The following is a 27,719-nucleotide window of genomic DNA, read 5'->3' on the forward strand; positions in this document are numbered from 1 at the left end:
TTTCAGTCCATTTCATTTTTTGAATTGACTAGGCCTAAGAACTGGTCAAAATCGTATGAATTGTGTAAACAGGAATAAATTGTGAACCAATCATTTTTTCCTTTTGTCAATTAAACTGAAAAAGGAAAAAGAATAATTTTTTTGAACCCTAAAGATTAAATACTAAAATTTATCTTTGAAAGTCCAAGTTCTTTGGAAATGTTTATGTTTTTATCAAGCGATGTTTTAAATTAGTCTACGGGATGTCTTATTCTGTGCACATATATTTATATATTTCAATTTTTAAAAATATTATTAAATTGAGGCTGAATCGGTTAGACTCGTTGAACAGCAACCTCAACACCTCACTGGCTCACTTATCGGTCTGAGCTTTAAAACACTGGAAAAAGTTACTACATGAATCTTGGATGCATATTTTGAATCCCGTACTAAACAGGAGAGTCTGAAACGTAATGCGCATGCTACCTAATGAAAAATAAATATTGAAGTTGTATTCTAGTTAGGATGACCTTGAGATTAAGTGGAAGTTTTCAACTTAACCAATGAAACTAAGGCTTTGTTTGAATTGTATTTTTTTGAATTTTTTATAAAAAAAATACTGTAGCAATTTAATATATATAAAATAAAAAAGTGATTGGAAAATGTATTTACGAAAGCGTAGCAATTTTTCTTTGGAATTCTGCAATCCAAACACACCCTAAGATTGAGAGCAAGTGCAAGGTCTCTTTCAATGAAATTAAGATTAAGAATTATTACTTCACAATGGGCTGATTGCTGTAATAACGTTTTTCTTAGGTTGTAATGTAACAATATTGTCTTGTTTCTCCATTATTTATTAGTTAATGGTGTCCCTTGTCACTTAACATGTACAATTTCATCTTTGCCAACTTATAAAATTCGACTAAATACGTAAAAATGGATACAATATTGTCATTGTCGTAAGACCACGTTTGGTGGCGTAATCTCTCAGTAATATTGTCTCTATTATTTTTAAAAATAATCTACACTTGTGTTTTAGGGTGGCTGCTGCAATTGAATGATGACTTAGTCATTAGTGTCAATAGAATTTCTTTAAGCAGCATAAGAATGAGATTTAAGAAGTAAGAAGAAGAAAAGGAGAATTGAATTTAGAACTTCTGGTTTCTAGGCTTCGACCAATTAATAAATTAATACAAAATGTTCATTAATTAGCTTTCATTAGGGATTAGTAGTTCCTAATTTTTTTCTTATTTAAGTCCAAAAATCTATAAAGGAAAGAAACAAGTTTGGGGAAATATTTTTGTATTTCTCAAACTTTTGCAAATGCCATACCATACTTATAGGAGAGATACAATGAACATAGACATATTATTTCGAACAGTAATTTCTAAGAGGGATTCATCAATCTTGCTCGGTTCCGCAAGTGTTCCAAATTTACATTCTCGGCAGGTTAAACATAATTTTAGTGGTCATTTGGCATGAAACTTAAAAAGTTGCCAAGAAATGGTAAATATTGAAATTTGTCAATGGCTTATTAAGCTAACATCCTCTCATGTTGAATTCAAACTTGAAATTTTTCTATGTAAAATGATTTTAAGAAGCTTGAAAATGCTAAGTGATGTGACTGCCAAAAACGCGACCCGAGCTGAGTTGGGTGAGCTGAGCGAACTGGGGCTGATCGAGCTGAAGGGGAGACAGTGAGCGAGCTGCCCTGCTAAGAAAAGCGACGGCGAGGCTGAAGTCCCTTAGTAGCTCCAACGATCAAGTCAGCGAGAGCTTGAGAATAAAGTAACAGTATAGAGTACTGTAGATGGCGTACCTTGTGTCGTCGTATGGGGCTATATTTATAGGCTTGTGGGTGGTAGCTTCCATATAGGAGTCGGAGTCCCCTAGGGTTCGGAGTCTTTCTAGAGTTCCGCGTGACTACCCCGAATGGTTCGGAGGCTGCGGCCCACTAAGTCCATCCGCCTGAGAGGCGGCGGCTTCGGGCGAGTTGGTGCTCCCCCTGCCGACCTGCCGTTTCGAGCTGGCCGACTATCATGGCCGAGTTGACACTTGGCGCTTGCGGATTGACCCTACTACACTAGCCCCCCTTTGAATCTAGAGTCATCGAAAGGTCGCATGAATCTGAACCAAATTTCGAGGCGACGGATCAGTTCGGTGCGGAACCCACGATTCCATGATTGCTGCATTTATCTGAGTAACTTACACGTTCGTTCATGTAACTAGCACCTCAAGAGTTATGTCCCATTATGATAGCGGTTGTCAACCAAGGAGATGGTTTTCTAGTAATAAATTTGAAATTTTAATTCGGAACTCTTCGTCTTCCCGTCCGGGTGGCCTATAAATAGGCCCCACCAGGCATCACTTTCAAGTTTCCTTCATCATTTTCTCTACTTCCAAATTTCCATCAGCTCACACCAAGCTTAGTGAGTTCGTCCGAGAGTAGCGTCCCCTTCTCAGCACCTACCAGCTCTTCTTCCTTATCTGATAGTAAGTCCTTTTTTCCTTTTATGTCTTCTTTTTCCACACACTCAGACATCACTAGTTCGGCACCTAGGCATAGAGTAGTCTGACTTGCCCCAATAGAAATAATTTCTTCCTCTTTTAGCTCATCTTCTTCCCGCTCGTCTAACTCTGAATATCTTCCTTCTCCCATTCGGTCACCAATTCGAGCCATGAACCTGTCCGACCAGCTTGCCCAGCCTGTTGGGGGAGCTGCTGTTCAGGATATTTCCCTGGGAGTAGCTCCCATTAATACTGGGGCAGGAACCTCAAGAGGGCATGACATCGACTTCGGGGAAGTCGAGGTAATACCCCCCTCCTAGATCAGGCAAACGTAGATGAGCTGGTGGAGAGGTATGATATCCCTCTTCAGTTCGAGGCCAGGGCCGCCCAACCTGGTTAGTATGCCAGCCGACCTCCCCAAGCTTTGTGGTCATCTATAGAGATCAGCTCATAGTTAGTCTCCGCCTTCTGATTCCTCACTTCTTTTACAAATTCTGACCTTCTGGGGAATTCGGATAACCAACTCGTCTCTAACGCTGTTCGGTCGATCCTCGGCTTCTTTATCTTGTGCTGAGTCCTTGAGATACCCTATTTTTTAGACCTGTTCAAGTCATTTTTTCAAATAAAGGTCAGCGGTCCGGTCTACGGTTGGTTCTACATAGCTCGTAGGAGCGGGGGGGGGGAGCTCCCAATCCGTGAGCTGTTCTCGCACACTCCTTCCTCTATTAAAGGCTGGAAGGCCCAGTTCTTCTATGTGAAGAACACAGGCTTTCCTCCCTTGACTTGGAGGGAGGAGACCCAGGTGTCCGACCCCATTCCTTCGCTCCTGCCAGCGGCCGAATTGGACCGCCTGATTAGTTCGGGAGCTCGGTTGAAGGTGAAAGAATTCAACAACGCCCAACTCTGGTCCGCGGGGCTGATTCGATCAGGGGTGAACGACTCTGCTCCCGATCTCCGACCTCTCATCCCTGAGGAGCTGGCAGCTTGTAAATTCTTGATCTCATCCCCCCTTCCTCCTCTTTTTTTTATGAGTTTAGCTAGTTTGTCCGAACGACCCTCCTCTTTGTCCTGTAGTGAAGAGATTTTCCCAACTGTTGAACATAAGAGGAACTGGCAGTTCGAGCACGCCTGCTACTGAGCCCTCCACCGTTCTTATCAGCGTGGCTCCTCCTCCTTTACTAGTGCCCCTCTCTCAGGCAGCGGCTCAGTCGTCTCCCGTGGAGGAGCCCAAGAAGAAAAGAAAGAAGACGACGGCCAAAAGGGCCCGTACTGAGGTGACTTATCCTCGCGCTTAGGAATGGCAATCCGCTGCCCTTGCCGCTCAGCCCGAGCATTATAGAGTAAACACTGCGGAGCAGTAGGTCTCGTCAAAGTCTTCACCAGCTATGTGGTAACAGAGGAACGTGATTCCTCTGAAACCACCATCCGAGCTGAGCGCATACCCACACCTCCTACACTTCTGTCTGAAATTGGGGTTGTCGGTGAATGACTAAGCCCAATTTCTAGAGACAGCTCGGGAGCTCTTTAGGGGCACATTGCTCCCGTGCGGCCACCACTTTATTTAGCTGGCATTCAACGCCGAGCTACTGGAGCACTACAACCTCAGCGCGGCTCAGGTAATCCTCTGAACTGACTGTGCTTTGTCGTATCCTGCATTTAGTTTGTCCTGATCTTGTGCTTAATTTGTAGCTTAACATTGCTGGCGCCGAGCTGTCGCAAATGTATGAGAATATGGGAGAGAACTTGTCCCAGACCGATACGGCCAAAAATAAGTTATCGAGCCAGATCGAGGCCGCCGAGGCCGAGTTGCAGTCCATGAAAAAGCAGCTCGCCGAATCCCAGGCCGATTGTGAGTTGGAGAAGAAGAAGACGACCGAGCTAGCCACGCAGCTAGAAGTCGAGCGGGAGAAGTCCGCGGAGCTGCCTGGTCAGATTGAAGCTGCTCGTGAGGAGGGTCGCCAATTGGGCGTCAAGGACTTCAAGAAGTCTGAGGATTTCATGAAGGACCTGACCATCCTTAACGGGCCAGTTCTGCAGGTGGGGTACACAGGCTATGCATGACGTGCAGTCTCGGAACTTTCTTGGATTCGACCTGGGCAGATGGTCTGAGTACAACTCACAAGCAGTTCACCAGATCGACAGGCTTGTGGAAGGCTACGCGTGTGGGCAGGACCTGGCCACGCAGGTCGCAGACCCCACCCTGTCTACGATTTTCCCTGAACTCGAGCAGGAGCAACAGGGGGAGAATTATGTAGTGTTTAGTACATATGTAGATAGGGCATAGAGTAGGGTTGGATCCGAGTTGACCAACTTGCTTTTGTATGGTCCCCCTTTTTATACACCTTTTTGAATTGGAATAGATGATCTTTTTATTCAAACACTTAGCAAAAAGATCTTACTTTTGTCATAGGACCTAGATACATTCTTAAACATCACGTGACCTATCTTCTAATCAGCTCGAGCCACGCGCGAGCTCTAACGAAAAAATCTTAAATTCAAATTGTGCCAGGTACGTGGGATTTCGTCCCCATTAGGGTGAGCTAGCCTGCAGTACCCAGCGTAGTCAGCTTCTTTTACCACGTAAGGGCCCTCCCAGTTCGGGTCAAGCTTGACTGTACCCATAACTCGACTCACTGAATTTTTTTGCAGCACCAGATCTCCTAGTTTGAAGGCGAGATACCTTACATTGGCGTTGTAGTACCGCGCGACCTGCTCTTTGTACTTTGTCATTCTTATGACTGCTTCTTTTCTTTGCTGCTCGAGCAAGTCTGGATTGAATCGCATCTCTTTCTCGTTATTCTGGGTCACGAAATGCTGCACCCTGCTTGAGGGCACTCCAATTTCTACTGAAATTACTACTTCGGCCCCATATGTTAGGACAAATGGAGTTTCCTTGGTAGCCGTCCGGTAGGCCCACAGTATGGTAGGCAGCTAGTCTACCCATCCAACTCGGGCAGATCCTATCCGCGTCTTGAGGCGGTGCAGGATAGTCCTGTTGATATTTTTGACCTATCCATTAGCTTGTGGGTGCCCCATGGAAGTGAAATGTTGCTGAATTCCAAACTCGGAACCACTCCTGGAGGGAACTGTTAGCGAACTGTCGGACATTGTCCGAGACTAGGACCCGCGGTATGCCAAAATCGGCATACTATGTTCTTCCAAATGAACTTTTGGACCGACCTGCTATTGATTGTACTGAGTGGTTCGACCTCAACCCATTTAGTAAAGTAATCGATTGCTACCACCAAGTGTTCATAACCTCTTAGAGCTCGGGGAAATGGGCCCAGCATGTCGATTCTCCATTGAAAGAACGGCCATGGGTTATGAAGGGGAACCATCTCCTGAGTTGGGACGTGGTGAACCGAGGAGTGCAACTGGCATGGCTTACACCTGGCTACCAGTTCAGCCGAGTCCCGGAAGATGGTGGGCCAATAGTATTCAGATAGCATTTCCTTCTTAGCCAGAACTCTCGGACCAACGTGATTACCACAAATACCTTCATGCAACTCATGCAAGACATATCTTCTTTCCTCTGGCGTTACGCACTTTAGCCATGACTGCAAGTAGCACTTCCTATATAGTACTCCCTCTGTCAGCACGTATTTTTGTGATTTGAGAAGGACTTTGTGGGCCTTTATCTTGCTCGTGGGGAGCTATCCATTAGTTAGGTACCGGACGATGGGATCCATCCATAAGCTTACTATCTGAATGACTGCGGTGTCTAATTGCTCATAGGTCCGACCTTCAACGACCTCTACCAGCACCTCCCTGTTTAGCGTGCCAAACGAGGTAGAGGCCAGTTTGGACAAGGCGTCAGCTCTCTTATTTTGGCTCCGTGGGATCTGCTTGAGCATGAACTGCTTAAACTGCCCCCTCAACTCGTGTGCCTTCGTGACATATTTCCTCAATGGTTCTTCTTTGACCTCATAGTTTCCCCATATTTGATTTACTATTAGCTGCGAATCGCTGTAGACTTTTATTGATTCGGTTCTTAGTTTCCGAGTCATCTCCATCCCCGCGATCAGAGTCTCATATTCAAATTCGTTATTGAAGGTTCTGAAATCGAACCTCAAGGCGTAGGCCAGCTCTTCCCCAGTAGGGCTGATTATGAGGAGCCTCGCTCCACATCCTTCCTTGCTTGATGCGCCGTCTACGTACAGCGTCCAGACCGGATCAGTTCGTCCTGCAGCCTCTTCAGCCTTTTTGGCCTGGACAGTCCCTCTGGCCTGTTCGGCCTTGACTGCTCCTTTAGCCTGTGTGATCTTGGCAGTCTCTCCGACCTGTTGAGTCTGAGATGCTTCTCCGGTCTGTTCGGTCTTTGCTGCCTCATTGATTTGGGCGACCTTGACAGATTTTTCGGCCTGCAAGGCCTCGAATGCTTCTCGGGTCTGCGTAGCCTTGGCAGTTTCTCCAGATCTTCTGGCTTCGGCTGCTCGTTTGGCATGTGCGACCTTGGCAGATTCTTTGGCCATCCCAGTCTCAACTGTTTCTTTGGCCTGGTCGGCTTCAGTCCCACGACCAGGCCAAAGAAGCAGCTGAGGCTGAAATGGCCAAAGAAGCTGCCAAGGTCGCACATGCCAGACAAGCAGTCGAAATCAATGCTTGGGCCTTGATGGCCGTCTTCGACTGATACTCGAGATTGTATTTCGACAGCTCTACAGGCCACTTCAACATTCGCCCTAATACATCAGATTTGGATAAAATCTGCTTCAATGGTTGGTCCGTCACCATTACATGGGGTGAGTTTGAAAATACGACCTGAGCTTCTGAACTGCATGAACTATTGTCAAAACATATCGCTCCACTGCAGAACACCTCGCCTTTGCCCTTTGTAAAGCGCGACTAACATTGTATACGGGTTTCTGGATCTTGTCTTCCTCTCCCACTAGTACCGTGCTAACGGACTCCTCTCCCACAACTAAGTAGATAAACAGGGTTTCACTCTGTTCGGGAGAGGTTAAGGCCGGCAATCGGGCAAGGTGGACCTTCAGCTCATCGAATGCTTTCTGGCATTTTGAATTTCATTCGAACTGCGGACCTCTTCTCAGGATTTTGAAGAATGGGGAGCCCAAAACTGCTGATTTGGACAAGAACCTGTTCAAGACCGCCATCCTCCCAGCCAGACGTTGCACCTCCTTAATATTTTGGGGAGGAGCCATGTCCATGATGGCATTGATTTTGTCCGGATTAGCTTTTACCCTTTTCTTGAAAATCATGTAACCTAAGAATTTTTCCGACCTGACCCCAAAAGTGCATTTCTTGGGGTTTAGCCGCATCCGTGAGCTCCGAAGGACATCAAAGATCTTCCTAAGGTCCGCGATGAACTGCTCCTGGGTCCGACTCTTCACCAACATGTCATCCACGTAGACCTCCATATTTCGACCTATCTGATCGTTGAACAGCTTATTTACCAGCCTCTAGTAGGTTGCGCTTGCGTTCTTCAGTTCAAACGGCATGGTGACATAACAGTAGGTGCTGTATTCGGTGATAAACGAGGTCTCCTCCTGATCTTCCTCGTCCAGGGCTATCTGATGGTACTCCTTGAAGGCGTCCAAAAAGTAAAAGATCTCGAATCCCGTAATTGAGTTCATGAACTGGTCTATCTGTGGAAGGGGGTAGCAGTCTTTCGGGCAAGTCTTATTTAGACCAGTGAAATCCACGCACATCCTCTAAACTCTTTCTTCCTTCTTGACTAGCATTGGGTTGGCCAGCCAGGTCGGGTAATAGACCTTTTTCACGATCTTGGCTTCTAACAGCTTGCCTATTTTGCTTTTGACGACCTCATTTCGCTCTGGCACAAAGTTCATTTTTTTCTGTTTCACAGATCGGACATTGGGGTCCACGTGTAACTTGTGAACTGCTAATTCGGAAGGAATCTCCGGCATAGCATCTGTACTTCAGGCGAAGATCTCCGGGTATTCTTCTAAAAAGGATTCTAGCAAGCTCCGAGTCAGTTCGCTCAGGTAGGAGCCGACCTTGACCTTACGCTCAGGTCGTTCTAGGCGGACCAGCAGCTCGATCAGCACTTCATCCGTCTCCAGTCTCTCCCTTTTCTCCTCGGGCTCCCAGGGCTCCAAACAAGTTGTTTTAGCGACCAGTTTCTCCTTGCACTTGAGAGTCGCGATATAACAGGCCCTAACCACCTCCGAATCTCCGAGCACTTCAGCTACCCTCGCAGGCGTGGAAAACTTCATGTTGAGGTGCAAGATAGAGTAGACAGCCTGGAGTGCGTTCAAGGTAGCCCGTCCCACGTTCAGGGTAGACCGTCCCAGAATCATGTTGTACGATGAAGGCTTTTTTACTATCGCAAAATTCACTGGAACAGTTCGGCACTTTGGAGACTCCCCTACCGTAACCATGAGGGTTATCATTCCCTCTAGCCTTATCGGAGGGCCAGCAAAGCCGATCAATGGAGTTCAGATCGGGATGAACTGTTTGTCCTCCAGTTGTAGCTCTTTAAAGGTCTTGTAGTACAGCACGTCGATGGTACTTCTACTGTCAATGTATACCTTTTTCACTTTGTAGTTGCACGTGATGACTTTTATCACAATGATTTCATGGTTATTAGAAGCTAAAAGTACTGCATCTTCCGGCCCATAGATGATCTCTTCATATATTTTCAATCGTTTGCTCGAACTTTCTCTATTGGGAGGAGAGCGATTATGCCACCGGGCAGCATGACTATCTCTTCCGATGAGTCCTCCTGCAATGGTATTGATCACTCCGGCTAAATTCTGAGTTTCCTGTTCGAGGGTTTGGCCATGGGGCCCCTGAGGTCGATCACGTGAGTAGTCCAAGCGCTTTTGTTTGTACCTCCCTTGCCTCTGGTAGGCTCGTTTATCACGTATGAACTGTCCGAGGTGGTCTCGTCTGATCAACTCTTCAATGTTTTTCTTGAACTGGCGGCAATTCTCCGTATCGTGTCCCACATCACAATGATAAGTGCAATACAAACCTTGATCCAGCCTGCTTTTGTCCCCAGCCAAGGGTTAGGGAGACCGGGAGAGCCCTTCTTGTTCCATCACGCGCAAGAATCTGAGCTCGAGGCGCTGTAAGAGAAGTCCAGGGCTTATCTCCTCCCATGGGTTGACTCCTAGGCAGGCGGTTGTAGGTATTCTTCCTTCTCGGGCCGTGCCGCGTATCTCCTTAGTCGATGCTCTTTCTGCGCTTGTCGTCCCTCAGCCTCTCCTGTGCGCTTTTCAAGCAATTGGCCTCCTCAATGTTGGCCTTCTTGTGAGCTCGGTCCAGTATCTCCCGAACTGACTTGAGAGATCTCTCCATGAGTTCGGTGTATAGCTTCTGCTTACGCAACCCGTTGATGAAACCGGCTATGACCATCTTGTCATCCCAGTCACGGTCCTGGAGGGATTCGTTATTGAAATGCACCATGTACTCACGCAGTGACTCCTCGAGTCTTTACTGGATGGTCATCAGGTGAGCAGTGCTTTTGGAGAAGACTCGCGACGAAACGAACTGAGTGGCAAATAATCGCACAAGCGGGTTAAAGGACCGAATTGACCTAGGAGGTAGCTCCTGGAAGCACTAACGTGTCGTCGCTTCCAAGAACATGGGGAAGGTCTTGCACCTGATCCCGTCCGCGGCCGTTTGTAGGAGCATTTGTGTTAAGAACGCGAATAGGTGGTCCTCCGGATCCGTACTCGGCATCTTGAACTTTGTGAGCAGCGGATAGTTCTCAATATCGGGCATGAAGGGAGAGGCAATGTTTCTGTCCACCTCAGGGTCCAACAGTAGGTCCAACTCATCTTGTATTTGGTATTCCTCTTTCCATGGGGAGAGCTCTCCTCTTGAGAACCTTCGGAAAGGCTCCAGATGCTTTGTTCAGGAGTTCTTATGGGAAGGTTCCACGACCTCGATCTGTTCACGTGTGAGCTCCCTACGTGCCCGTTTCGGCCGGGGGTTAGGACTTCCTGTTCGGGATTTGGACAGCCCAACTTCTTCCACTCCTTGGGCCTTAGGCTCCTGGTCACGGTGGCCTCCCGCCTACTCTTTGATGTAGTCCATGATTGTCGCAAAGGTAGATAGGTTTTCCGCCATCGCTTGAATCAACTGTTCAAGCGGGATTCGTGAGAGTCTCGTCCCTTCGTCTCCTGGAATTGGACCCGGGGGAATTCTGGAGGCCGCTTCGCTCGTTCCCCTTGGATCTGTCAGCGTTCCTTTGGAACCTAGTTCTTGGCATGGTTCGCAAGAGAAGAATTACGTTTTCCCACAGACGGTGCCAATTGATGCGACTGCCAAAGACGCGACCCGAGCTGAGTGAACTGGGGCTGATCGAGCTGAAGGGAGGAGAGCGAGCGAGCTGCCCTGCCAAGAAAAGCGACGGCGGGGCTGAAGTCCCCGAAGTAGCTCCGACGATCAAGTCAGTGAGAGTTTGAGAATAAATTAACAGTATAGAGTACTGTAAATGACGTACCTTGTGTCGTCATATGAGGCTATATTTATGTTGAAAATATGTGATCTGATATTATGGAAAGATTTGATATTGTAAATATTAGGAAAGATATGATTATAATATCATGTATTAATTAGGTATCATATGATTATAGTATCATATATTAATTAGATAGTAAATTGATTTATATTAGCATGATTTTAGAATCTAAATTAGGTTACACTTGTGTATATATATATGTATATTGTGTAGTCCAAATATATGAAGAAAAGTATTTTTTCTCTCCTTTTTTCTTAGTTTACATGGTATCAGAGCAACATATCTTCAGCACTCCCCATCAAATTGGAGCATAGATGTTGCTCATACTCAACTTGTTACATAGGTAATCAAATCGAACCCCATATAGAGTCTTCGTAAAGAGATCTCCCAATTATTCTCTAATCCTTACATTAGTTGCTTTCTTAAATACATCAACTCCTTTGGTGATGACTTTACCTTCATAAGTGCATCGAGAGTTCTTGATAACCTTCTTCATGATGTCGAAATCTTGGACACAACTGAGAAGCACGAATTCTCTCGCTATGATCTCTTCCTCTATTTCCCGTCTTTCTTTAGTTTTATCCGTTACGGATTTCAACACACCTAGATACTCTCCAATCTTTTCGGCACATCTGTTTAGTTCAGGCGTACTTCGGTGAGCCATAAAGGGCGAACAAGGTAAATCAAATGAAACCGCAAAGAAACCAGAGGTAACTCAGACTTATATTTATTAATGAAAAAAGCTCACGATCTGGGTACACCCAAGATTTTAGATTCGATGGAAAACAAAGGTTTATTTGAAAAAAGAGTATTATAAGGAGTCCCACTGTTCAGAACAGATGAAGGCAGACGATTAATTAGAAAGTAAGCTGTGGACACTGCATCAGCCCAAAAACGTTTAGGAACATGCATTTGAAATGATAAGACTCTTGCAGTTTCGAGCAAATGTCTATTCTTTCGTTCTGCGATCCTGTTTTGGGATGGTGTATCCACATAAGAGATTTGATGAATAATGCCATTTTGCACCATATAAGATTGAAAAGGTGCGAATAAATATTTTTTGGCATTGTCACTTCGCAATATTTGGACAGAACGCTTAAATTGAGTCTTAACCTTAGCACAAAAAGTACAAAAATGAGAAAACAACTCTGGCCCATTTTTCATTAAATATAACCAAGTCATACGAGAATGGTCATCGACAAAAGTAACAAAACACTTGAATCCAGTTTTAGAAATGACTGAACTAGGTCCCCAGACATCTGAATGAACTAATGCAAAAGGAGCATCCACTCGTTTATTGACTTTAGGACTCAGATTAACACGATGATATTTGACAAACTGACAAGACTCACAATCTAATAGAGACAAACTCTGAAATTGTGGACAAAGTATCTTTAACAACGGGAGAGAAGAATGACCCAACCTACAATGTGCTTCAAATGGAGTTACAATTCCAGAACAAGCTATGGACTTTGGTATCTGTTTGTCAAGAATGTAAAGACTTCTAAATTCATACCCTTTACCAATAATCTGCTTCGTCATAAGATCCTGAAACAGGCAATAGTCAGGAAAGAATTGGGCAGAACGATTGAGGGCATGAGTAAGTTTACTCATAGAAATTAGATTAAAAGACAATTCAGGCAAACTTAAGACAGATGACAATGAGATTAATGGAGTGGGGTTAACTGAGCCTGGTCCAAGAACACGAGATTTTGACCCATCAGCTAAAGTAACTGCAGGTGTAGATGTGTGTGGCTGAAAGGTAGAAAATAGACTAGAATTACCTGTCATATGATCTGTTGTACCAGAATCAATTACCCATTTGGAGGACGAGGACACAAGGCATGTGTTTGGTTTACCTGACTCAGCGATGGCTGTTACGGGAGTAGATGAAGACTTTAATGATTCTTGATACTGAGAAAATTTAGCAAATTCATTTGCAAAGATCGTAACAGACTTTTCATGGTTAATAGCATCATTGGTAGAAGCAATATGTACGGATTGAGTTCTCTGGTTTCTGTACTGCAATTTCTTACAATCACGATTTATATGACCCGGCTTATAACAATAGTGACACACAACCACTTCTGCATTCTGTCCCCGAGTGTCAATTCCTTTACCACCACCTTTGTATTGCTGTTTTTCCAAACCAACAAGAGTACTGCTGGACTGAACAGATTGGGTATTTTCTGTGCGAAGCACCCTACTAAACACATCTTGCAAGGATAAGATCTCAGGACTGGAAAGAATCTGAGATTTAGCAATTTCAAATTTAGGTGAAAGACCAGTCAAAAAACTCATAATTGCCATCTGTTCCCATTGAGTTTGCCGAATTTTCACATCAGAACTAAACGGTAATAACATATTAAGCTCCTTATAAGTTTTCTTAAAATCCATAAAATACGTCATGATGGACTTATCTTGTTTCGTTGCACGATAACAGACTTGACACACCTCATATATGCGAGAAATATTCCCTTTACCATAATACAAAAATTCTAAATATTCAATTAACTCCTTAACAAATTCACAGTGATTAATTAAATTAATTACCTCACTGTCAATAGAATTTCATATTTGCAGAAACAATCTAGCATCTTCCCTTAGCCATGTCTGTTTTGAACCATCTTTTGGAGGATCATCAGTCAGATGATTGTCTTTATCAATGTTTCGCAGATAAAGACGAACCGTTTTGCTCCAATCAAGATAGTTAGAATTGTTGAATTTGTGGTCCGTGATCTTAGACATCACAGGAACCACATCAGACGTAACGACAGATTTCGTTTCTGCCATGGGTTCAGAATTAACAGAAAAAAATAGAAAAGGACAGATCTAAACTCTTTAAAACAAAAGTGAAGAATAGAATACAGATGTGTCCTATACAGAACCAAATGAACTGAATGATGACTAATGAATTTTCTGGCAGCGGACAGGACCCTAACCTTGATCGCGAGACAACATTCTACTTCTTACTCTTCCATGAGACCAGGTTTCCTCCAAACCAAGCACGAGGACTTTGTTTCAATCCATACAAGGACTTCCGAAGATGACAAACCTTCCTAGACTTCCCCTGAGCAACAAACCCTGGTGGTTGCTCCATATAAACTTCCTCTTAGAGGTCTCCATGAAGAAAGGTATTCTTGATATCTAGTTGATGCAAAGGCCAATTATGAGTGGCTGCCATAGAAATGAATAACCTGACAGATGTTAATTTAGCAATAGGGGAAAAAATGTCAGAATAATTCTCTCCATAGATTTGGACATAGCCTTTGGCAACAAGGCGAGTTTTTAACCCAGCAACCGACCCATCAGGATTGAATTTAACTGCAAAAATCCACTTACTCCCAATGGCCTTCTTCCCTGCAGGTAAATTTACTAAGTTTCAAGTATCATTACCATCTAGAGCATTCATCTCCTCTATCATAGCATTGCGCCATCCAGGATGGGATAGGACTTCATGAACAGTTTTAGGAAGGGAAATAGAATCAATAGATGTAATAAAGGAACAAGAATATGTGGGTAAATGATTATAAGATACACACGAAAACACAGGATAAGTGCATTGACGCTTACCTTTGCGAAGAGCAATAGGAAGATCATCACTTGAGACAGGATCTAATAACGAAGGAAATAGTTCAGGGCATGCATTAGGAGACTTTTGTCGTCGGGAATATAAGTATGAGTAAATGTTAGGAAAGATATGATTATAGTATCATGTATTAATTAGGTATCATATGATTATCGTATCATGTATTAATTAGGTATCATATGATTATAGTATCATATATTAATTAGGTAGTAGATTGATTTAGATTAGCATGATTTTAGGATCTAAATTAGGTTACATTTGTGTATATATATATGTATATTATGTAGTCTAAATATATGAAGAAAAGTATTTTTCCTCCCTTTTTCTTAGTTTACAATTTATAGGCTTGTGGGTGGTAGATTCCATATAGGAGTCGGAGTCCCCTAGGGTTCGGAGTCTTTCTAGGGTTCCGCATGACTAGCTCGAATGATTCGGAGGCCGCGGCCCACTAAACCCATCCGCCTGAGAGGCGGCAGCTTCGGCCGAGCTGGTGCTCCCCCTGCCGACCTGCCGTTCCGAGCTGGCCGACTATCATGGCCGAGCTGACACGTGGCGCCTGCAGATTGACCCTACTACACTAAGCATGTAAACAAATCGGCCCAGACAACTCAACTAGGATTTTGAATACGATTTAGTGACCAATGAAGCATTTTATCCCAGTTTTATATATGAACTTCCTATTTCCACCCAAAAAAAAGATAAATTGCATTTTACCGCCTATGATTTAGTATTTTTGTACATGATCCCCCCTATAGTTTCAAAAGCTATACATAATCCCCTTATGGTTTGACGAAAAAATATGAAATTCAACTGTACTTTGTGATCTGTGATGCAGGACTAGCTATTCTCTCTCCCTCTTTAAATGCAATCAAAGATGGTATATTATTATCCAATGATACGGAGCTTGGAATTCATGGATTCTCTTCTGGAGAATCTTGTGTATTTTTATCACTGGGAAGTAGAATGGCAAGTAGCTCAAGATCCATGTGCGGTATATCTCATCGAATCCCTCGGAGAGAAGCTAGCGTTCTTGAAAAACTTCACCCATTTTGTCACACTACATGGCGTTGAAGATGCACAATTGGGACCTTTATTAACTCACATTAAAGCTATGGCGATCAATGTTGCACGCCTCTCTTACCGGTGCAAGTTTATGAAGAAATGCGAATTGAAGGATGAAACCCACAAAAGTATTTCAGAACTGCTCCTGAAGATTATTCCTGTAGAGCCCCAACTCTAGGAGACAAGTGTTCAGGCTCTGATTGCTTCAAAGTTATCAGGACAATCACCAGGAGACACAGATAAAAAAAAATTGGAATGGATTGCGCCAAAAAAATAAAAAATGGAAGGGATTAGAGCAGATCAGTTCAAGAAAGGCTTCGCCATAACAAGGAAGGGATCACCGAGACAACTTCCAAATCAAAATAAAACTTAATAAGGAAGGAGATGGGCCTTTTAATAGTATCATCATGTAATGTGACTTGAAGTAATTTTTTAGCTTCCAGTTGATTCACTCTCCCTCCTTGCGGACCTAAATACCATGTGAAAGGCAAGTTTTTAAAAGTAATACTCTGATTTTTTTTAAAAAAATCTTGTTTACCCTCCCATCCTTTCCCACATCCTTCTCACTCGTAATTAAGAAGTATGTGATTCAGACATTCAACTTGACAACTAAGAAGATTCTAACAGCCCTTTTCTAACCATTGGTCTAACCCCAGTGGTTAGTAATACTCTGATTGCTCAACCAAGTTTATGAATTTTCTATGAACTTATTTATCTTTCTTGGTTTGAAGTACAATTATATACCATTTGGGGGGGGGGTGTTATGGTAGCTAACAGGATAACTTCTAATACTCAACACATATTAAATTGATTGTTGTACAAAATGAAGGAAGAAATTCAAGTTAAGAAAATTTCTCTCTTTTTTAACCCATCTCTATATCTTTTCCACTCTCAATTATTAGGTTCAAGATTCAAATCTTAAATCTAACATCGAGAAAAATCCAAGATAAGAGATCTAATTGTTTTGTTGTACAATTAGATCATTAGATCATATAGGTAAAGAATTAAGAAACCCAACTTTTTAATAATTTGTTGCATTGCTGTTTAGCTGGCTGGATCCATTTCCTGATCGAATTGCAATAAATCTAAGGCAAAAACCTTTAAATTTTTTTTTTATAGGTTTGCTACCACAGTTTCTTAATCATTTCGAATTTATATGTATATAGGTTTGCAGCCTAAAATAAAAGTTAGTTTATCTTTGTCATACTTGAACAATTTCTTGAACACCAATTACAAAACTAATTCAAGATACCACTAAAGAAATTCATTTCCTGTATCTAAAACGAAATTCAGCTTCATTATATTATACTTGTACATGGTGCTAATGAATTGGAAGAAACAAGGATATCATCTCCCAAACTTCTAGAGAATAAAATCATTTGATGTCATTGATGTCACTATTAGGGGTTAGTAGTTAGTACACAGCCCTTTGACGACTGAGATCGCCTCTAATCTGGACTGTCCAAAAATTTCAAATGGACAATCCAAATCAACCCGATCTCATTTGGCAAGATCAGGGTGATGGCTACCACAAAGGCTTTTAAGGTTTTTATGAAGTGGGAAATTAAGAATTCAACTCTTTCCTCTGATCAATTGCTATTAATATGTGGCTTCTCCAAATTCAACGAGTGTCCTTTGGCATCCATGTGGTTTAGTCCTTTGGTTTCCAATGACCTAGTTGAGTCTATCCCCTTCCCCATAGTATAGGAGTAGAATTAGATATAGATGTAAAAATGATTAAGACACACTTCATTCGTGTATTCAATAAAATAACACACTCTAAGTTTGTGCAAGTAATAAAAATATTTATTTATGAAAATTTTTTCATGTAAATTGGCCAAAAACAAGTGGCATTCAACTTAAATGGACAAGAACCTTCCACATGGCAACTGGAATAGAATCAGATAAAGCGCAAATGGAAAAATTCAATGAAAACCCCGAATTGAGTGCAATTATTGAGATCAAATATTGAGATCAAAGGAAATGCGCATGCTAAACAAATATTGAGATCAAGCTTTCAAGGAAACTTTCACGTTAACCAATGAAATTAAAATTGAGAGCAGGTGCAAGGTCTCTTTCAATCAGAATAATTGCTTGACAATAGTCTGATTACAGTAATAAAAAATTTATTAGGTAGCAAACTGATAATATATAAAAAAGGGATTCAATATTGACATATTGTCATTGTTGTAAGACCACTTTTCTTGGTTTAATCTATCAATGATATTGTCTGCTAATCTTTTGAAATAATCTACAATTTTGCTTCTGGCCGGCTGCTGCTGCTGCTGCTGCTGCACTTACTTCAATGATCATGTCTCCATAATTCTTTAAAATAATCTACAATTCTGCTTCGGACCGGCTGCTGCTGCACTTGCACTTGCGAAGATGTCAGAGTCATTAGTTGGCCCGCAAATATAGATGTCACCTAATAGATGACTCTCTTTTTTTATTTTTGATAAACGATATAATCTCGTACAATGAAATATGCACTAATGTGGCAGAAAATATTTTACTTATATCACATATACAATAAATCCGAAAAATCACTACATCTAATAGATCTAGAAAATTACAAAAATTACATTGTCAAAACTCAACAAATTTGGAATTTAGACAAATCACGAACAATCCAATGAATATCTATGTATGCCAATGCTATCTGATCGACTATTCAACTTGTTCAAACTCAAATTCGATGTTGAGATCTAACGAAATAACCTAAAAAATTCCAATGATCTAGAAAAATTGACCCCTGAGGTTGATGAAATATATGAAAATGTACATGTTAAAGCGTCAATAAATAGATTAACACGAAATGTTCATTAATTAACTATTCATTAGGGATTAGTACCACCTAATTTTTTTCATATACATGTCCAAAATTCCAAAAAGATTCATCAGATAGCACTCGTCAATGTGTCAAGAATAGGACCAAAAAGAAATACAAGCTTTTATATAAAAATACCAGTATAACCCTAGTTTCCCTCAATAAGAAAAATAGTTCAGTTATAAAGGGGTTTCAGGGTAGGTTTGTACAAGAGATATAACCAGGGTGTTTGCTTGTAATTAACCAAGAATATTGTGTTCCATAAGCTGCGGAACGGTAAGATTTTGTACATAGTCATACCATAAAACAGAAATATTGTTCTGCAATTGTTCCAAAATTTACATAATTTTAGTGTTCATTTGACATGAACTTTAACAAAATGCCAAGAAATTGGAAAAAAATTGACAATTTTGGCCATAGGTTACTGAGCTAATTTCTCCTCATGTTGAACTTGAATCTCAAAGTTCTTTCCATGCAAAATGATTTTAAGAAGCTAGAAAATGCTAAGCATGTCATCTCATCAGCTCGGACAACTCAACTAAGATTTTGAATAGATTTAGAAACCAATGGAGTACTTTACCCTAGTTTCAGATATCTACTTTATGTTTTCTCAAACCACTCGAACAAAGATTAACACAACACGTTAATTAAATGTTCTTAAGTGACGATTTTCTTATGTGACTTAAAACATCCCAGAAGATTTGTCTCGTAACATTTAGAATTGTGTCCGTAATAGACAAAAAGGCAATAAAGGCTTTCAGATAAATTATTAGTATAGGCAGTGTTGCCTCGAAAAGAAAAACAGGTAAGAAGGGTGTTGAATGTTGAGATTCTGAAGACAAGCTCCAAATGTCCAAATGTCTGAATGATACGTCTAACTGGCTATGAATGCAGACCATACATAAGTTAATAACAATATGGCTCAAAAAAATAACAATAAAGAGAAAAAAAATGTTCCATGCCCCGTGTCCCTCCCAATATCAAACGTGTTATCTTGTTTTTTTCCTCTTTATCTTTTACTATATTAAAAGTAGTTTTGGCATTATAAGTTATAAGCATTTTTTATCTTAATTTTTGTTGTTCCCATATTGTTCCTGAGTTATTGCATTTTAATTGTGGTAGTAATTAAAAATATGAAACATTCCAAATGAATAAATCTCAATAATAATGGTAATTAAAATGAAAAACTCCCTATTAAAACTATTTAGCGACTCTTACATTCCATCTCCAATTTTTATGTGCATCAAAGTTTCTTATCTGAAATAATTTCTTACTCAAAATAGTGTGACAAATTTCATTAACTACAATTTTAAGATTGTAAAAAATATTAGTGTCAAAAAATAGATGCTGTTAGAACAAAAGAGAAATATGTAGGAAATAAAGTGTCCATTGTCAATTGGAGAATCTTGATATGAATATCATGAGACAGGTACATAATTATGTGCTTTTTATCAGTATAAAGAAATACTAAAAGAGAAGCAAAAATAAAAGAATCCAACTATTTCTCTCAATTGAAACTAAATAGCCACTTTAAGATAAATAAGCTGTATAAACCATTTGTATTCTTATTAACCTCAATAACACTTAGAAAAACATCAATAATCCAAATTCAACAATACACCTCATATTATTCAATTCAAATTCACAAAAAAATTTTGAAAAGTTCAACTGAAAGATATAAAGTAGAATGATTAAATGTTCATGCGAAATTAGATATGAGCATGATTCGTATATTTTATTCTTAAATAATTAATTCATTCTACCTATGCAATTGCATTTCATTTGTCTAAGCAAGGAAAAATAATATTTAAAATGTTGATACAAATTTTTTTTATTTGTTAAAATTTGTTGATTTCATTAGAAACTTAACTTTGGGGTTTATTTTTAAGTAAGAAAAGGCAACATCTAGACTCTGGTTCATAAACGAGCTTTCCAAACGGTAAAGAAAGGGATGAGTGTGGTGAAAATAATTAGAATGACAAAATCTAACAAATCAATTTATTTATTCTAATACCCCTTTAGAAATTGATTTTACGATTTAAGTCTTTATTTTGCTAATAATTATGAATTCTATTTACTAGGCTTACACTTGACATGTATGCATGTATTTCCTGTTCAACAATATTATTTGTACAATATTAAAAAATAATATTATGATTTTATGGTAAAAATATTGTGAGTATAGAACAACTTTGGTGAAAAATAACCGTATTAGGAATTATTTATCAAAGCTGAATCCATAATTTACCAAAAAGATCAACATAAATTAAAAAAAGAAAACTCAAAGTAAATTCAAAAATAATAGATCAAAGAGTTCGTATTTAGATGGTCTTTGGATTAATAATTGGTTAATGAATATATGACATATTTTATTATCAGGCAAACAATCAAATATCACAAAAATATATATATATCTAAGACATGTTATATTTGGGTTAATATAATCACTTTCAAAGTACGTGAACTATTACTAGTTTATTAAATGAATTGTTGATTGAATTCTTATTGTTCATCTCAAAATTAAAGTCCTACTTCATTGACATAAGCAATTACATATAACGTGCAAGACTAATCAAAATAATTTGGCAGTATGCTGTGATTAACCCGGTGCGAAATTAGTGCTGCTAGATGTATTAAAAGATTATTAAGAGCGTAATTAATGCTGTATTATTCAAACATTTGGACTAATGACTAAGGGAGTGCAACGGAGTCGTTTTCTATAATTTTTTTTTTAATAATCCAAGAAATGTCCATTGACTATTTGTCCTTTCTTTTCTATATACTAGCAATCTATGACCAGAGAAAGAGAAGAGCACTCGATTGTGAGGTTTTGCAGTTCTTTATCTCCTTTCATATTTGAGAGTTGTCTCATCTCCAAATTGAGATCCCTTCTGGTTCTCTTATTAATCTTCTTTTGATTAGATGGCCTCCAGTAGTATTACTTGCATTTCTTCCGCCTTGGATGATTTGCAATCGCTCTTGAATATTTTTCATTATCCGGAGTTTTTGCTTAGCGTGAAAAACTGGCTAACATTTCTGAGAACATTTATTTTGTGTGCGACAAAGTGGGGCAAAGATTATGTGCATTTAGCATCTGACGACAAAGAGGAGGTAGATAATCATCATGCAAGTCTAGAAGCTCTGATAGTTCGGATTGAAGACGCCATTTCCAAAAGGGCACAGGAGCTTCACTCCATTTATCTTTCTAGTTCGGAGAATCCATCATATAATCAGGCTTTCAAGATTGTCGATTGTATAGAAGGATCAGACATGGTATCTTTGAGGCCAGAAATTTACAGATGGTACTTCTTCTTCTCAGATTGCTCATCAAAGCTTTCTAGTAATTTGATTGTCAGAAAAGATGACATTATGGAATTCATGGATTCTCTTCTGGAGAGTCTAGAGGATTTTCATGAGTGGGGATTTGCGGATGGTCTCATCAAAGCCCTCGAAGAGAAGCTAGAGTTCCTGAAAAACTACATCCGTTTTGTCACACTACATGACGTTGAAGACACACAATTGGGACCTTTATTGACTCACGTTAAAGCTGTGGCTATCAAAGCAGCGCGCCTCTCTTATCAGTGCAAGTTCGTGAAGAAATCCGAATTGCAGGATGAAACTGACAAAAGTATTTTGGAACTGCTGCTGAAGATTATTCCTGTAGAGCCCCAAGTCCATGAGACTTGTGTCCAGGCTCTGATTGCTTCCAAGTTATCAAGAAAATCACTTGGGGACACAGATGAGCAAATATTGAGAGATTTTGTTGATTCTCTCCTGTGTAATCTTGCGGACATACTAAAATCTGGTACGTCTCTTATGATTTCTTTAAAAATCAACTGCAAATGCTTTACTAAGGGCGAAGATCCTTGAGAATCATTCTCAAGAGGAACGCCAAAGAGGTTTGATGAGAAAGTAAGGGATCCAACTGTACTTTGTGATCTGTGATGCAGGACTTGCTATTCTCTCTCCCTCTCTAAATGCAATCAAAGATGGTGTATTATTATCCCAGGATATGGAACTTTTGTCTTCTGATTTGTTGAAAAAGATTCAGCTTATCGAGACAACGGTTGCACAGAGATGTCCAGAACCATCATTGTTCGACTATCCTAAGACCAACGGATTGGGCTTTATTGATTTCCTTCTAGAAAATCTGATGGAACTGACAAGTACTGAGGCTGGCTCGATTACTTTCATGAATCATCCAATTCAAGCAGTCCAGGAAGAACTTGTTTGTTTACGCTCTTTGCTGGGGAGAATTGTGGAGTTGCGCAGTGAAGATGAGGAGCTCCAAGCAATTCGGGATTGTGCTATAGAGGTGGCATACAAGATAGAGTTTCTTGTTGATTCCTTAATGGTTGGGGATGATCTAGATTCTTCTTCAATGTCGTTTCATTCCATTGTAGAAGAAATTAAGATCATTAAGGCTAAGGCTTTGCAGATTTGTGATAATGATAGACTTCATGGCAAAGTTAAGAAAGTAAGCAAGAGGCTCTTTCAAATGCCAACACAGTTAAATAAGCCAATAATCAATGATGTGGTGGTGGGATTGGAGTATGAGGCTGCATCGATAATTAATCGACTCACAAGAGGATCACTCCAACTGCAAATTGTTTCCATTGTGGGTATGCCAGGACTAGGTAAGACAACTTTAGCTAGAAAAGTTTACAATAGTTCGTCAGTTATGTCCTATTTTTATAAGCGTGCTTGGTGTACTGTTTCTCAAGTGTATCACAAGAGAAATCTGTTACTTGAAATTTTGAGTTGTATTGAATCCAAGCTTCCTGGCAATGTTTTTGAGATTAGTGAAGAAGTTCTGGCTCATGAAGTCAAAAGACGTTTGTTAAGGAACAAATACCTCATTGTTTTGGATGATGTATGGGACATTGAAGCATTCAATGGATTAGAAGCCTCATTCCCTGACAATGGAAATGGAAGTAGAGTTATCTTGACGAGTCGACGTCAAGATGTTGCTCCCCAAGATAAACTTGACCAAGAACCTCATTCTCTTCGTCAACTCACACCTGATGAGAGCTGGGATTTGCTAAAAGCAAAGTTATATCCTGGACAAGATTTGGCTCCTCCAGAACTATGTGAAATTAGACAGAAAGTCGTGGAAATGTGTCAAGGACTACCTCTTACGGTTGTCATCCTTGCTGGAATTCTCTCAAGCATGGACCGACATGATTGGAAAGAAGTTGTGGAAGGCTTAAGTTCAAGGAATGTTTCTAGCACAGAACAATGTACCGCTACATTAGAGCTGAGTTACAAACATTTACCAGATAATTTGAAGGCATGTTTTCTTTATTTTGGAGCCTTTCCAGAAGACTATGAACACAATACCAAGAGGTTGATTTCCCTATGGGTCGCTGAAGGATTTGTTCAAAAAACTCAGCTCAAGAGATCAGAGGATGTGGCAAATGATTACCTGATGGAACTTATTAGCAGAAGCTTAGTCATAGTTTCCAAACCAAGATCCATTGATGGGGTCAAAGCTTGTCGCATTCACGATTTATTATATGAGTTTTGTGTGACAAAAGCCAAAGGAGAAAAGCTTTTGCAGCTGGTACGCAGGTACGATGAACTATCTGCTTTCACCATGCCATGCTACCTACGCCGCTTATGCATTGATTCTAAGCCTGAGCACTTTGACAACTTGAGGTTATTTTCTTCCGCAATACGCTGTCTATTATTATTCCATCATGGTGGTGTAGACCGTGAAAGAAGTTTTGACCTTCGATTCATTTTTAGCATCATCAAACTTGTCAAAGTGTTAGATTTGAGCCAAATTCAACTAAGACCCACTTTTCCAAGAGAATTGGAACTGCTTGTTCATTTGCGGTACTTGGCAATTCTAGGTGATGGCAGTCCCATCCCAGCATCAATATGCAATCTCTCGAATTTGGAAACTTTGATTTGGGAAAATTTTTCGTTTCATTCTTCAGTTTCATTGCCAGATACTATATGGAACCTGAAGAAACTGAGGCATTTACAGCTAAAGGACAAGATGTCTAAGAATTATCATTTTAGATTCCCTGACGACAATCTTGACAACTCTTCACAATTGTGTGACTTAGATATCTTGTCCTGTCTAAGTCTCAATCCTCGGAAGAACATCAACAAGCTGTTGAGAAAGTTTCCAAATATCCGCAAGCTGAGAAGCTCTCTTTATCTCAATCATGGCTATGAATATCATGTCGCAATTGAGTGTCTAAGTCAATTGGAATCACTCGATTTGAGTTGCGTTGTTTACGGCGGTGACCGATATCAGTTAGATATCCAATTTCCTTTGATTATTAAAAAATTGACTCTGTCTTATTTTCGCTTGCCATGGAGCAAAATGTCAGCAATTGGAAATCTGCCCAATCTTGAGGTGCTCAAATTACTCGGCCGATCATTTGAGGGGGAAATATGGGAAATGGAAGTAGAAAAGTTCCCTAAAGTTAAGTTCCTGAAATTAGATTCCCTGGATATTGTGAAGTGGACAGCCTCTGAGTACGAGGACCAGGACTATTTTCCTCGTCTCCAGAAGTTAGTGTTGGAAAGCTGTGATGCATTGCAGGAGATCCCTTCTTGTTTGGGAAATAGTTCAACTCTCGAAATAATTGAGGTGTCAAAATGTCCCAACTGTACCAGTTCATTGGAGGAAATTCAGGAAGAGCAAAGAAGCAATGGATATACAGATCTGATGATCCTTATCTCATAATGGACGATTGATCTTCTCAAGTAAGTTTGCTTTGGACAGCCAGTTTACTCTACATTTGTTTTTTAAGTACTTTACTTATGCACTGCTACGGGTTATGTTTATCTGTTTTGCATCAAGATCAAGTTGTTCTTTTTCTTAATTGTTTTTCTTTTTCTTTTTCTTTTTCTTAATTAGCATTGGAAGACTGCAAGTTTTTGGAGGAGATCCATTCTCGTTTGGGAATTGTTTCAACCCTTGAATTCAGTCCCAACTCTACAAGTTCAGTAATTCAAATTCAGGAAGTGCAAATAAGCGTGAGATATGCTGACCTGAAGATCCTTATCCTATAATGGATGACTGATCTTCTCAAGTTTGTTTGATTTAGGCAGCCACTTTAATCTACTTTTCTTTTCTTAATCAATCCTTTACTTCTGAACTGAAACTGGTTATGTTGTATCTGTCTAGCATTAAGATCAAGTTATTCTTGCTTTCTTTGTAACTTTTCTTTAATTCCTGTAGCAGAAATTTGATGTGGGAAATATCACTTCCCAAGTTTTTTTTTTAAGATTTAAGTCAATGAAGTTGCTGTTTCTTTTTTTCCTCAAATAGTATGTTTTGCATTTTTTTTAAGCTAATACTGCTTAGTAGTAGCATCATGTAATCTGGCTTGGAAGTAATGTTTTAGAGTCCAATTGATTCTTCTCCCCGTCTACGTACCCAAATACTAATGTGGAAGGTAAATTTTTTAAAAGTCATGCTCTGCTTGAGCAGTGAATTGGTTGTAAGTACTTCTTTTGCCCAGGTTTTCTCTTTTTTTTTTTCTTTTTAATTTTTATATAACAACACATCTTTGCCAAAAAAAAAAAACATTTTAAATCACATGGGATCCTTAGTATCAACTTCTATATTTATATCAAGTGTTCCGTTATTTAAGTTGTCATATCCTATTTATTTAAGTTTTCTTTACCATCACGTGACAAGTGAGACTAGCACTGAAATTTAGTATTAGATAGTAGTACAGGGGATCCCAACTGATTATAAATAGTTGGATGACCATTTTAGCCATTTTAAAATAAGTTTTGATGCAAGCACACACCAGAACTGATTGTTGTACAATATGAAGTAAGCCAAGTTTCTACCAAAAAAAAAAAAGGAAGCCAAGTTAAGAAAGTCTTTATGTTTTTTTCTCTTTCTAACACCTCCCACCCTTCTTTACACTTTTTTCACTGCCAACTATCAGGTTTAGAATTTAAATCTTGAACTTGGCATTAAGGAGAACACAAGGCAAACAGAGTTAATTGTACTAACTTCACTTGGCTTTAAAAAGATTTTGAAACTTTTCATAAATTTATTCGTTATGCATCTTTTGAATTGTTCTAAAATTGATGTCTTAAAAAGTTTCTTTATAGGTTTCAAAATACAAAAGTAGGGATGGCAACGGGGTGGAGTTGGATCCCTCCACCCCTGCCCTGCTCCCTCGCAGATACCTGCAGGTGATAATTTGCCCAAAACTTCAGCATGAAAAGAACTTCACACTTCAGAGATCAAGAAAACAATAGCCACTATTTGGTTTAATAGTATAAATTATCGGGAAGGAAACCAACAAGCTAATTCATCGATCCTCAACTTCATTAAACACATTCACCAAAGTATGACATGTTAATACACAGGATACATCAATAATTCTCAGGATGTGATAATACATTATTGGACTTATGCAAAAGGCAAAAAGTAAAGGTTAGTTCTTTGGACTTATATGAAGTGCTATTGTACTACTAGTTAAAATTCATGAGTGTTACCAGATTACTGCATAGTGAAGGGTTCGCATGAGTTTAATTGAACCAGCTCTGTATTGGCAGACTTGCGGCAGTTTCATGGCGAAGAAGTGAAGGCATTCTGCTCGGACAGAAACGAGAGGCGGAAACAAAAGAAAGAGGAAGTAGACAAAATCGCAAGAGCATTTTTTTCCCCCCCAAAAAAACTTATTTTTCTTTAGTGGGCAGTGGGTGTTTAATATTTTAAACAAAATTAGAAACTAATATGGCTCATAATTAATCCATATATATATATATATATATATATATATTATTCATGTGTATTAATTAATTTTAGTGGGCGGCAAGGTGCCCCACTACTTTTCTCACAAGGCGGGTACTTGCTTCCGTTGCCATCCCTATGTAAAAGGCCTCCCAAGGTAACATTCAAGAAAATGTAGAGAAAGAGGTGTAATTGCAACACTTTTGAAGAGATTTTAGCATTAATTTTTTTATGCATTGATAGTATACTGATTTTTTTACCCTGGTAACTTTATATGTATGCTACATGTCCATAATTTGAATTTCAAATTAGAATTTATGTTACGTGACATGATTTAATTTTGTCAGTGTAAAAAAAAAATTATACATTAACATTATATAAAAAAGTTATCTTAAATTTTTGGGCCACCCCAACTCATACAGGAGTTTAATCGCAATTGGTGGGGGACCAGGATTCTTCAACTGCACTTATCCAAAGATTGATCATCCTTACAATTCGAAAAATTTGTTAAATGCCCTTTAAATTGAAGACTTTGTAGCCGCAACTATACATTTCAGTGTTCAAAAAATCTACTCATATTATCTCT

The 27,719-nt window shown here is 39.8% G+C and overlaps 2 protein-coding genes across 3 annotated transcripts; one reads left to right on the forward strand and one right to left on the reverse strand.

Moving 5' to 3' along the window:
- Positions 1-6,140: 6,140 nt before the first annotated feature.
- Positions 6,141-7,862, reverse strand: LOC140007039 (uncharacterized). The gene is made up of 2 exons (XM_072049725.1): positions 7,593-7,862; positions 6,141-7,046 (listed from the first exon to the last, which is right to left on the reverse strand). Exons 1-2 carry the CDS (start codon positions 7,860-7,862, stop codon positions 6,141-6,143), a joined length of 1,176 nt encoding a protein of 391 aa, XP_071905826.1.
- A 13,359-nt stretch (positions 7,863-21,221) lies between these two features.
- On the forward strand, positions 21,222-27,053 carry LOC113688495 (putative late blight resistance protein homolog R1A-3). 2 transcript variants are annotated; one of them, XM_072048699.1, is made up of 3 exons: positions 21,222-22,219; positions 22,365-25,137; positions 26,956-27,053. In XM_072048699.1, exons 1-2 carry the CDS (start codon positions 21,337-21,339, stop codon positions 25,115-25,117), a joined length of 3,636 nt encoding a protein of 1,211 aa, XP_071904800.1. In that variant the 5' UTR covers positions 21,222-21,336; the 3' UTR covers positions 25,118-25,137; positions 26,956-27,053. The 2 variants fall into 2 exon arrangements, with proteins under 2 accessions (XP_071904800.1, XP_027062113.2); XM_027206312.2 differs by lacking the exon at positions 26,956-27,053 and adding an exon at positions 25,292-25,661.
- The last annotated feature ends 666 nt before the right edge of the window (positions 27,054-27,719 follow it).

The sequence above is a fragment of the Coffea arabica genome, chromosome 5e (genome assembly GCF_036785885.1).
Source record: "Coffea arabica cultivar ET-39 chromosome 5e, Coffea Arabica ET-39 HiFi, whole genome shotgun sequence".
Taxonomy (NCBI): domain Eukaryota; kingdom Viridiplantae; phylum Streptophyta; class Magnoliopsida; order Gentianales; family Rubiaceae; genus Coffea; species Coffea arabica.